General features: G+C 48.9%; 1 protein-coding gene across 2 annotated transcripts in view; it reads right to left on the bottom strand.

Annotated features, from left to right (window-relative positions):
* ZDHHC14 (zinc finger DHHC-type palmitoyltransferase 14) overlaps window positions 1–12113 on the bottom strand; it is a 272396-nt gene that overhangs the window by 67360 nt on the left and 192923 nt on the right. For both annotated transcript variants that reach the window (XM_059083211.2, XM_059083212.2), the window contains exon 3: window positions 3142–3300. In XM_059083211.2, coding sequence (XP_058939194.1) covers window positions 3142–3300 — 159 coding nt within the window. The remainder of the gene's footprint in view (window positions 1–3141; window positions 3301–12113) is intronic.

The following is a 12113-nucleotide window of genomic DNA, read 5'->3' as shown; positions in this document are numbered from 1 at the left end:
TAGTGGCAAACTCCGCAATTATACTTCTCAGTTGGAGACATTTGCTATCCACTCTCTTTTCCCAAATGCACAAGGTCCAATTCGTTGGTCAGTTAATGGGTCACGCCAAAGGCCCAAATGTAGCGTAATACCAAAACTATGTGGGTTTGAGTCGTTGTGTGGCTGTTCCCCGAGGGCGGTGGGTAGCTTTATTTTACATCAACTGTATGCTATTTATCTCACCTGTCCTCCACACAGCGGGGCCCTGATCGGGGTTTGCCAACCTCCAGCCCTAGGGCCATCAAATGATGCTTAGAGGCAGCTGTTGTCAACGCGCTCTTCATCCAGTCTCCTCCTCCAAGCCCACCCCAACCTCCCTGTTTCCTCTCCTCTCCCTTTGCTGTTCTGCATCTTCCCATTACAGGACAGCCTCACGCTTGCTTGTGGAGTTCTGGATTAGCATGTGACTTGGATTTATCAGAAAGGTTACTCAGAACCTATCAGAAGGGCTCCTGGATATTATAGACTGATGCCTCTTATTTTCTCAGCTGGTAGTTTCTATAAGAAAGGGTACTATCTTATACAGTTATACTACAGGAGAAGTACACCACTATACAACTACATATATAATACTGGTAAGACGATTTTACATCTAATTCATCAGGGTTCTTTAAGGAACATGTAAACCTATGTTTACCTATGGGTGATGGAAGGAACAAGTGAGGGAGTTAGACGAAAGTGTTTGACAGTATGATCCGAAGAGAATTTTAAAACACTATGAGATAGAGAGGAAGGTTCTATCACGATTAGGAATCTAGCCTAGAGACAGAAGACAGAAGATTGAGACCAACTGACAGTCAGGTGTCTGGTAATGGGTAAACATTTTAATAAATGATAAAGAGAAGGAGATGCCCCGTAAACTCTTCAGGTTTGTAGGTAACAACTCCCTTCCTATAAATGCCAACTGGAACGTGTCATTAGACCTCCAGGAGAAGACATGCAAAAGATTTTATGTGAACGAAAAAATATGTATTCCATCATACAATATTTCATCATGTAATATCAAAATTACAACCCAAGAAAGGGTCCTCTGAATCCCTACAGATTATTCCCCTGAAGACATTTAAGCCACTGCGCTGCTTTGGCTTAAAAGCATGCTCGAGATGGGTAGGGGATGGGCCTGGGGCTGAAATCATCAGGAAGGGTATCAGAAATCACACAAAGGCTGTCATGTGTCCTTGCAGAAACCCTGGTGTGTGTCCTCACAAAGAGGACCAGGTATAGTTTTGGTCACCATACCTGTAGAGGGATACAGCGGATCAAGAAATTGGCCAGAGAAAGCCAATCAAAAATGTCAAGGGATGGGCTTCCCTGGTGGCGCAGGGGTTGAGGGTCCGCCTGCCGATGCAGGGGACACGGGTTCGTGCCCCGGTCCGGGAGGATCCCACGTGCCGCGGAGCGGCTGGGCCCGTGAGCCGTGGCCGCTGAGCCTGCGCGTCCGGAGCCTGTGCTCCGCAACGGGAGAGGCCACAACAGTGAGAGGCCCGCGTACCACAAAAAAAAAAAAAAAAAAAAAGTCAAGGGAGCAATAGTAATAACAGAATAACAGCTAACAATCACAGAGCATCTGCCGAAAGCCAGGCACTGGTCTAAGTGCTCTGCACGCGTTAACTCATTTACTCTGTTAACCATCCCACGAGGTAGTCTCTCCTATTGACATCACTGTAGAGATGAGAAAACCAAGGCATAGAAAGTTGAGGTTGCTTGTCTAAGTCATGAAGCTAGTATTTGTACCCAGGCCACTGGGTACCAGATTCCAGGCTCTTAACTGGTTCTTACTACTTGGGAAAGACAACAAAATTCCATGCTGTTTTGCTACGGAGGCAAAGGCTAAAAGTAATTTTTCCAAGTGAATACAACCAAAAAAAGGCCCCAGAGGGAAAACATGGGCTTTCTACCAAACTATAGATTACTAAAGTGAGGATAAAGTAAATTTCAGACAAATAAAAGGAAAATGGCTTTGCACAGCAGGAAACATTATATAACCTTTTTTTTTTTTTTTTCTGAAGAAGAATTGAGACTACAAATTCTAATAGGCTCGAAAAGGGTTGGCAATTGATAATGTGTTACTAAGGGAAACAAGGTTTTTTCTGGGGCGTTCTATCCTTTCAGGTGTGAGGTTAACAGGATTTCCATGTCTATTCGCCCAGGAAAATACCTGGTTATTTCTTTTAGAGGCAGCCTATGGGCCTGAAGAACTGTGGGTCTTCCCCCGTGTGGCAAAGCCTCAGTCTATTTCTCACTACCCTTCCTGTCACTTGGGGCTTCTACCAGCTCCTTGCCAACCTCCTCTCTGCGAAGCTCCATCCCAGGGGAGGAGATGGTCTGCGGGTGTGGGTAGTAGCTCTCAGTCTGAAGTGGCAGGAAGTGCTGCCCAAGTAACTCCGAGGGGCTGGCACCCACATCAGTTGTAAAAATCCTGTGCTGGGCTGGTGGCAGCCTAACAGCAGGGCCACGTCTTACATTTGAGGACCTCTGTGCTCCACAGCGTTCCTTCTGTGCCTATTTCCTAGCCTGTCCTGGAGAAAGCGAGCCTACAGAGAAGGTAAGTGGTCTCTGGGAAGAGTTACCATCCCAACCGTAGGCCCAGACGTCTCTTGGCCTCTCCCCTTTTCCTCTCCTTGGGCTTCATATGCCTCCGGCTACCCAAGCACAGTGCCCCTCTGAGGAGCTGGGAAAGTCTGGCTATGCATGCAGCCAGCTTCTTGGGCAATGGAGGATCTAGGGTGAAATGGTTTTTTTTCAAGTGTCTGCCGACCTGGCAGCCCAGGGAACAAAGAACCACCCCGCTCTGGTCTTGTGTACCCGGGAGGAGAAGGCCTAGGACATTCTGCGGTCCTCGTGGTGTTGCAGGATGTAAAAAGAGAAAAGATTTGGCAACGTTAGGCTTGGTGAATGGGATCAGGGGCAGGAGGCAATACGGGTGAAATATTAACTATTAACTATTATCGAGCTGTTTAGTTCTGAAGGATTAAAGAGACACACATGCTGACTCTCTTTAGCACAGGTCTATTCACAGTTTGAAATCTCTACTCCATCCGCTACAGACATTTTAGCACAAACGTTAGAGGCGGGACAGAGGCAATTTCTGCTTCTACTCACCTACGCAGTTATCGCAAAGGCTACAGTGAGAGGCACGAGGGGGCCGGAAAATCTTGCAGGTGAAACAATATTTAAGTTTCACAGTCTGGCCATTGATGATGACTTCCTTGGTTCTGGGAGGTGGGCGGTACCCCCCTGAACTGCTGCCGTTTGCGATATCTGTAGAGAAAAGAAGACGAGAGCACAAGGGCTTAACATAGCACTTAAGCTCTGCAGGCTCCCGCACCTAGTAGGCCTGGACTCTACATTCCCAAGGGCAGGGCCCACAGCCGGCGCCTTTCTGGGAGGCACCTGACCCCTAGACACACAAATGCGGTAGGACACCGAAAGGTGGCCGTCCCGCAACCTTCTTGCTCCTTGAGGGCTTGGGTCTGCGCTGACAATTCCACACAAGCTGCAGTGGCCACGTGACTGAGTTCTGCCCAATGGGGTGCAAGTACACGTGGCCCCGCCCAGCCGGTGGGAGCCTCCCCTGAACCCCACCCACTGTTTCCCCCCTTCTGCAGGCCACCTTGGAGACATACACTGGGGCCCCCTGAATGACTATGACACATGCACCGAGATCCTACACCAGCTAGCGCTGTCCTAATTAATACAGTGGGTGATATTTACATCAGGAACATTTTTCTTCTCCGACGCCGGCTCAAGAATCTCCCCACTTTGCGCCTTGGCCTCCTCAAAAATACCAGATAGGGCTTCCCTGGTGGCGCAGTGGTTGAGAATCTGCCTGCTAATGCAGGAGACACGGGTTCGAGCCCTGGTCTGGGAGGATCCCACGTGCCGCGGGGCAACTAGGCCCGTGAGTCACAACTACTGAGCCTGCGCGTCCGGAGCCTGTGCCCCGCAACAAGACAGGCCGCGATAGCGAGAGGCCCGCGCACCGCGATGAAGAGTGGCCCCCGCTCGCCACAACTAGAGAAAGCCCTTGCACAGAAACGAAGACCCAACACAGCCAAAAATAAATAAATAAATCAATAAGCTCCTACCCCTAACATCTTCTTTAAAAAAAACAACCACCACCACCACCACAACCAGATATTGGGTGTGTGGGGGGGTTATACAGATTTAAATATATATTTAAATAAATCATTACATGTATATTAAAAAAACAATTTCTATATTTTATTGTCTGAACAGAATCTTTTACTTTTCAGAACCAGTTTTTTTTTAATGTCGAAGAAAATACAAATACTTATTTTTTCTTTTTCAAGTTTCATTTTATCTTAGAACCTGGCTCTCATCCCTGAGTTCACATTAGAATCACCCAGGGAGCCTTTCAAACTCCCCCTAGTGCAGGAACCCTGCCCCAGACCCCATAAATCAGAATCGCCCAGGGTGATTCTAATGCGCTGTAGGGTTGAGAAGCCCCGCTCTACAGGAAGGTAAAACATTTAATTCTCATCTAGACCCCTCAAAGCCACAAAGAATTGAGGTCAGCAAGCTCTGCAACAGGAACAGAAGGCCACGGGTAAATGGAGAACAGCAAGAATATCTGTGAGGGCTTCAGCTGGGACTCTGTGGCTGGTAAACACAGGTGCAGCAGAGCCTGGTAGCTGGAGGAACTCTTGGCAAACTTCACGGTGTTCTTTTAAAACAGAGCTGGTAACGTTTAATTCGTTTTAATTCATACACTATCAGATGGCGACAGCTGCAACATACTTTTGGTAAATTTCCGAAGTGATACAGGAATGAGTCTCATCCTCCACTCAGCTCCCCCCACCCCCCTCCCAGCCACGAACTCAGCCTGGGCAAGAACTACGCGGAGGGCTTCCAAAGCTACTGACGCTACTGTCCTGCCCTCAGACATTCTGATTTCCTTGGTGGGGTGCAGCCCGGCACCAGAGGTTTTAAAAGCTCCCCAGGTATGGGAATCAGGGCCTGGTCACCGTGTTCCATGCAGCACCCGCAGCATCCGGGAGCTTGTCAGAGAAGCACATTCTCTCTCAGTCCCGCCAGAGCTCCTGAATCAGAACCTGCATTTACTGAGACCACTAGCCCCCTCCCCTGCAGGGAAGTGTCGTGCACCTGGAAGTTTCAGAACCCCGCCCCCGGACGCCTGGTAAACACTGCTCATCCGCACGTCACAGGCACCTCTTGCTCTCACGTCCCTCTCTGCCGTGTACCCAGATACACCCACGTGTATGACAGAGAGCCGGACTTAGAGAACGCAGAGACCTGGAGAAACTTTGCACACCGGAAGGGGCCACTTCACAAACCACAGCCAGCCGCCCAGGCGCTTTCACATGGAGAACCTGGGGATCAGGAACGGCCGATGGAATCTGCACAGCTGCACCCTCTGTCCCCCCAGGACTGCTCTCACTTACAGAATTCACGGCTCACAAGTCACGATTTCAGGGGGTGCCCCCTTTACCCCAATCTTCTTTAAGAGGCCTGAAATCTGCCCTTAGCCCTTTAGCCTAAGGCTTTGATGTTTGTGCAGATCCCAACCCCATTGGCAGGTCAAACATTTTGAGTGGCTCCAAGCCATTTGCTCTTCATGGAAAATTGAAGTTCCACACGGAGGCTGTAGAAGGAGGGGTCAGAGTTCAGGAACATCTGAGGGAGAGAAGGCAGTACGGAGCAGGGGCGCCGAGGGCACGCAGCCGCCCTTCCGCCTCACACCTCCGCTGAGGACAGCCATTCCGCTTGAATAATTCAACAGCTCTGGCGCCATCCCAAGGACTGGGTGGCCTCGCCAAGCAGGACACCCTCTCTTGGCATGTCCCCCACCTGCCTGGCACCCCAAGTGGCTGCCCTATTAAACAGTGCTAAGTTCAGCAGGCATCTGGAGAGGGACTAGCTTCCAAAGCACATACACTGGAAAGAGGGCAGCATCTCAACTGATGCTGTGAGAAGAAAACAAAGAGACGAAGTGGCTGAGTATTTCCTGCAGCATCAGGGTAACAATAACTGGCTTTGAACACATCAGAGATAAGGTCACAACACTTCCAGTGCCAACTGGATACCACTGAGGCCTAAATTAATTATGACTTGGTGCCTCGCTAGCCTTATGTCAGCTGTGAAACCCACTGTATCTGTTTAGCTCTTGAAAACATGCGTAGGAAAACTAGAAAGTCAGATAGAGGTTTAAAAAGAACAATAACCCAATCAATCATATTTGTGTTACTTTAACCAGAAAAGTGTAAAAAATGATGTCAAGAAAAATATTTGAAGAAGCAGGAAATGACAAACTTGTCCACTAGAGCGACTCCTAAAAAAAGCCTAGTTCTGAGTAACACTGACACTAAAAAGTGAGTATTTACCCGCACTCCTTAAGACCAACTCTAGTGATCTTGTAGTTCTAAGGTACATTTTTGAAAGATGAAATCATTGATAAAAATTTGAGCTGAAGCTGGAATTCAACAGACATGGTACACCGAAGCTTAAGAATTAAACCAAACCCCAAAACTTTTTGACTAAATATTTGGAGAGCTCTTTATGTAAAAGAATGGAAGAATCGGAGGACCTGGAATCAGGGCCCACCTAGGCCCTGAAGGGACTGAAGGACCACAGAACTACGGGGGAAAAAAAAAAAAAAAATCAGCCGATATTTATGCATTATTTACTTTATGCAAAATACTGCACCGGAGGCGGTGGAGGACTCAGAAATGCACAGAGATGTCGCGTGGGGAGCGGTCAGCAAGGGGTCCTGCCGGGCTGTTGGATGAGCCCTGAGTCCCCCGACACCCCTGGTCTGCTCTCCTCCCGGCCTTCAGAGCCTGCTTCCTAAGTGCAAGTCCGGTGAAGGAGAAACCCTGGCCTCCGGTGAGGCGCCCCAGGCTGTCAGTGGGCCTGGCCCTTATCTTCCTGCGGAGCAATCTTACCCGGCCCAAGCCCGAGGCAGTGGCCTCCTTGCGGCCCGGAGCAGGCACCGCCGTTCACGCTTCCAGGCGTCTCTTCTCCGCTCGGGCCTCCCTGTCCTCCATATACTCAACCTAGAAGGTCCGGTTCAAGCTTCTCCTGTGGAAATGCCTTGAAAGCTGTGTCACTTCCTTCCTCCCTTGGGCTCTCGCTGCACCTAGCTCGTGCATTTATCCAGTCAATAGATCGGTGCTGGGCTCGTAGGTGCCAGCCCTGTGCTGGCAGCTGGGGATGCAACAGGAGCTAAACAGACTTGTCCTCTGCTCGTGGGGGTCACAGGCCCGAGGGACAAGCTGGGTCCTCTGCCGGGGTGGTGACCACGAGGATTTAGCTCCGTGTCTTCCCCCAGACGCGGCGCCGGGGCAGGGACCATGCCTTACTGCTTTCATGTTTAAACTGTCCTGCAGAGGGTCTACACACAGTAGGTCCCCAGGGCCTGCCTGCTGAATGGAAGGCCAGTTCTGGCTGGCAGGCAGGCAGCAATGAGGCTGGGACACACAGGGCCGGTGTCCCTGCTTGTCCACGCCCACCGGTCAGAGTCACACAGCCCGGTGACTCGCCCTTCCCCAGGGACACCTCTCGCAAGGTCCTTCGGAAGCTGTTGCCCCTCTTTACGTGTCCTCTTTACAGCCTTTGCTGGTCCAAAGACCCATCTCACAAAGCTCGTCAGTGCCACCTGGGAGGGCCAGGCAATACGGGTAGCTGTCTACCTCCAGGTACCCGCCAATTGTCGTTTCTTTCATATAATACATTCAACGGTCGCCCCAGACCAACGGCTTTCTGGAATGCCCGCATCCGGGGCAGATGGGAGCAACGGGAGCCTTGAAAGCCAAGGCTTCACACCCGCACCCGAGGACAAAAGAAATGCCTCAACATTCACACTGGCACCGATGGCCGGTCAAGCACCCGGGGCCTGAACCCGGGGCCCAGAAGGTGGTGTTCCCATCCTAACCCTCAGTTACTCTGTGGTCTGGGTTTTGGCTTTTGTTGTTGGCAACAATGGTGTCTCTGCTTCTTGGGGCTGCTCTTTGTGGTTTCAAATACTGCTGTTGAAAAAGAATAATCAAAGTCTGCAATAGCTAATGGGTAAAGAACACTAGAATTGGGGGAGGAAAACCTCTAACGGTTCTGCAAGCTTATATGAGTCAGTATTTTTCAAGGACATTTTTATACACTAACGTCTTGAAGGAAAACTTAAAAGGCTGGAGTGACCTTCTTCTTCATAAAGTCTCTCCACCTCATCCCCTCCAAATTGCTGGGAGTTGGTAGCACAGGGGCAGAAGCTTCACAGAATCTCCGTCTAGTATTAACCTCACAGTCAGCCTACAGGCAAAGAATTAGGAGAGCTGTGGAGAGGGTAAGGGCAGCTGTTCCGTGCAAGTTCAGGGACACAAACCTGCCTGCTCACTAAGTTTTTCGCTCAAAGAGAAATCCCGGGCTTGTCAGAGTCTCATCAGGTAAGTTGTTTGTTAATGTATGCACATTTCAAAGCCACTCTCCAAAAAACAAGTCACCTTTTCTTGGGAGGAATCACAGAATGCTAACATTCTGAGAGACCCATTTGTCCGCCCCTGATTTAATCCTGCCCCAAATTCAGGGACAAAATTGATGAATTTTAACAACTGCTGAAATCCACCATATAAATAATGGAACTCTGCTTTTTTAAAATGCAAAGGGAAAAAAAAATCCCAATTTACAAAAGATGTAGATTAAGATTCTTTTCCTTTATCAAAAGGATGCAGAACAGTGTCATTCCCTGGTGCACTGGTATTTCACAGACCATTCACCAGCTGACGGCACACCCGCCAGAGCGGGAGGAACCTCTACTAATAGGCATTTAGCCTGAATGAAGATTAAAGCATCTCTGCATTAGGATATAAGTCGCAGGGAAAGTGTCATTTGCTTTATACCCAAGCCTTCATGACTATATGGATTGCATGTGCTGGAGGACAGCTGTTGGATCCAACGAATCTGAAATTTTCATAAGGCTCATTTCATTGATGCTCTGAAGCATTTGGGACACAAACTACCCAACCTTGGAACGGCTGATCTATCGCAAAGGAAGATGGTTATTTTTAGAGCCATTTAAGACAATCTCTTAGCTTACAATTTGTAAACTTCCAAGTTTATAGGAAAATATTACCAATGACTAAATGTCAGACAAGTCAGCTTCTATTATTTTAAGTGTTTGCGGGAAAAGGTACAGCAAGTTCTGGTCTGTCTACAGATACTGGTTATTTCCACTCAAGACAGTAAAAATGTGAGTATTTTCTCACGAATATATTGGGCGGCAGTAGCTTCGCCTCCACAAATGCTTACATACAAAAATGCAGATGAGGGCTCATGGAGGTGGGGGGGGACAGTCCCCTCCAGTTAAAAGCTTTGCCCAGTCGCTTTGTCTTTAGTGCTTATCTTCAAGGACTGAGGTGAGGCTCAGGCAGGCAGAGTTTCAAACCTGAGCCACGAGGAGGGTAGACAGGGGTTCTCCTCTGCTTAGGGGAGCTCATCCCACGGTGCAGCAGAGAGCGTCTGCAAAGCCACAGCAAGAGAACAAGGGAAGCTGACGTGTGGGGAGCCACAGGCGAGGGCAGGCCGTACGTCGCTGGGACGAGTCCTACGAGGACTGGACGACAGACGACATTCAAGGCCCGGGTACTGTTCCAAATCGTTCGTTCACTCTCCCGACGCCTATGAGAGTCGGAGGCACCCCGGTGGGCAACACAGACCTTCAAGGAGACCTGGCCCTGCCTTCAAGGATGTACAGTCTAGTGGCGGAGACAGGCATGAACGAAATAACCGCACAGCTACGTGCATCATTATGCAGTGTTGTTGTGAGTCAGAGAGCAGGGGAGGCTGCCTCTTCCCGGCGGGTGTGGCATTTGAACCAGAATCTGAAGGCCGACTGGGTAGGGCCTCCCTAGGCAACGTGTGTGGGAGCTCCTGCTTGTGTGTGTGTGAGCGCGCCCGCACGCCGGGAGTGGGAAGCGGGGCATCTCGGGCAGAGGAAGCAACCTGTGTACTGCTCTCGGGACAGCGGGCAGCTGGCACATCCCGGACCGACGGGAGGCCAGTGTGGCCAGGGTACAGAGTGAACGGGAGACAGGCAGGGAGGAGGAGGGCAGGGGCTAGATCGCTCAGAGCCCTGGAGTCAGGTTTGGGATGCTGGCCTTCAGTCTGAGTGCGAAAGGAAGCTTGATCATTAGTTTCGTGTCAACTTGGCTAAGCTCTGTGCCCAGATGTTAGTCAAACACCAGTCTAGCTGTCGCTTCGAGGGTATGTGGAGGTGAGATTAGCATTGAAATCAGCAGGCTTTGAGTAAAGCAGACCACTCTCCTTAACATGGGAGGGCCTCAGCCAATCAGTGGCACACCTTAAGAACAATAGACTGAGGTTCCCCGAAGTAGAAGAAATTCTCCTCAAGACCGCAATGTTAAGAAACCCCGCCTGGGGGTCCAGCCTGCTGCCCTGAGTAATTGGGACCCAAGACTGCAACATCAACTCTTGCCTGACTTTCCAGCTTACCCAACAAATTCCAAACTTGCCAGCCCCACCAGTGCGTGAGCTAGCTCCTTAAAAATAAGGATCTTAAAATAAAATGAAATATTTTCTATCATTTCTGTTATCTATAGCTCCTGTTGGTTCTTTTTCTCCAGAGAACCCTAACATAGAAGCCAAGAAGAGTTCCATGCTGTGTAGGAATTAAAAAATACCACATTAAAAAATATATAGGGCTTCCCTGGTGGCGCAGTGGTTGAGAGTCTGCCTGCCAATGCAGGGGACACGGGTTCGAGCCCTGGTCCGGGAAGATCCCACATGCCGCGGAGCAACTGGGCCCATGAGGCACAGCTGCTGGGCCTGTGCGTCTGGAGCCTGTGCTCCGCAACAAGAGAGGCCGCAATAGTGAGAGGCCCGCATATCACACACACACACACACACACAAAAAAAAGGTACTTCTTAGCCTCCTGAGAACCTGACTACTTAGGACTGTAACAAGGAATTGAGAGAAACACAACGAAAGTACGTGTAGAGAATTGGGCAAAGCAACCTTTTTCTGTCTCCTTAATAGAAAATAGAAAAGGGAGCCTCAACGAGGCTTCAGGTGCTGCTCAGGGCTGGTTTTCCTTCATTCACTCATCTGAATATGTATTAGGCACCTACTATATGCTAAACAGTCTCCCAGGTGCCATGCATACGGTGGTGAATAAGATCAGTCCTCTGTCCTTTTGTGGCTTATACTCTAGGGAGGGCAGATAAACCCAGAGTACGGATTTTTAATAATTTAAGTGGACAAACAAATCATTTTTAATAATAGATCTTAAACTTGGCTGATGATCAAGATCACCTAGGGCAGTGATTCTCAGCCTATTTGTGCTGTGGTTCCAGGTGGCACAGATAGAAAAACACCATGACAGACAATAGCTATGGTCTGGAGTGGAAGCCAAGTTCAGGTAAGAAAGGACAATTAAATTAAATTTCATTAAAGGGGAGATTTTGTCCTCCTTTGTGTGTTCTCCTACAGTTAAGGAGATGGCTCTGAGGATGAATTTTAACTGTGACTACGGAGCGGTAAACATCAGCCTTCATACTGTTGCAAAAATAATTCCATGACTATAAATCCAATAGTCTTCAAAATAATTCTGGGGACTTCCCTGGTAGTCCAGTGGTTAAGACTCCACGCTTCCAACGCAGGGGTTGCAGGTTTGATCCCTGGTCAGGAAATTAAGATCCCACGTGCCACGTGGTGCAGCCAAAACAAACAAAAATAAATTAAGATAATCCTGAAAGCCTACATTCCAGAGAAAAGGAACACCGAATGGCGCTGACGAAGAGAGTGATTTTTTTTTTTTGATCCAGTGGAGAAAATAGGCCTCAGTTTCTCCACATTTAAACTATGATAATTTACCTGTAGTTCAAAGGCATTGTAGGTCATGGAAAGACCTTGAACTGTCAAATGCTATGATGTTGATAATTATCAAAATTTCTTTTGGGGAGGCCTGTCCAGATCCTATAGGGCAAAATATCTCTATCTATCTATCTATCTATCATCTATCTGCATATATATATTACTCATTAATGCAATTAAAGGCAGAAGAAAAAGAAAGTGCTTAGTA

Source organism: Kogia breviceps, chromosome 13 (genome assembly GCF_026419965.1).
Source record: "Kogia breviceps isolate mKogBre1 chromosome 13, mKogBre1 haplotype 1, whole genome shotgun sequence".
Lineage (NCBI taxonomy): Eukaryota > Metazoa > Chordata > Mammalia > Artiodactyla > Physeteridae > Kogia > Kogia breviceps.
The sequence above is the reverse complement of the archived record's forward strand: the minus strand, read 5'-3'. Positions and strand labels throughout refer to the sequence as shown.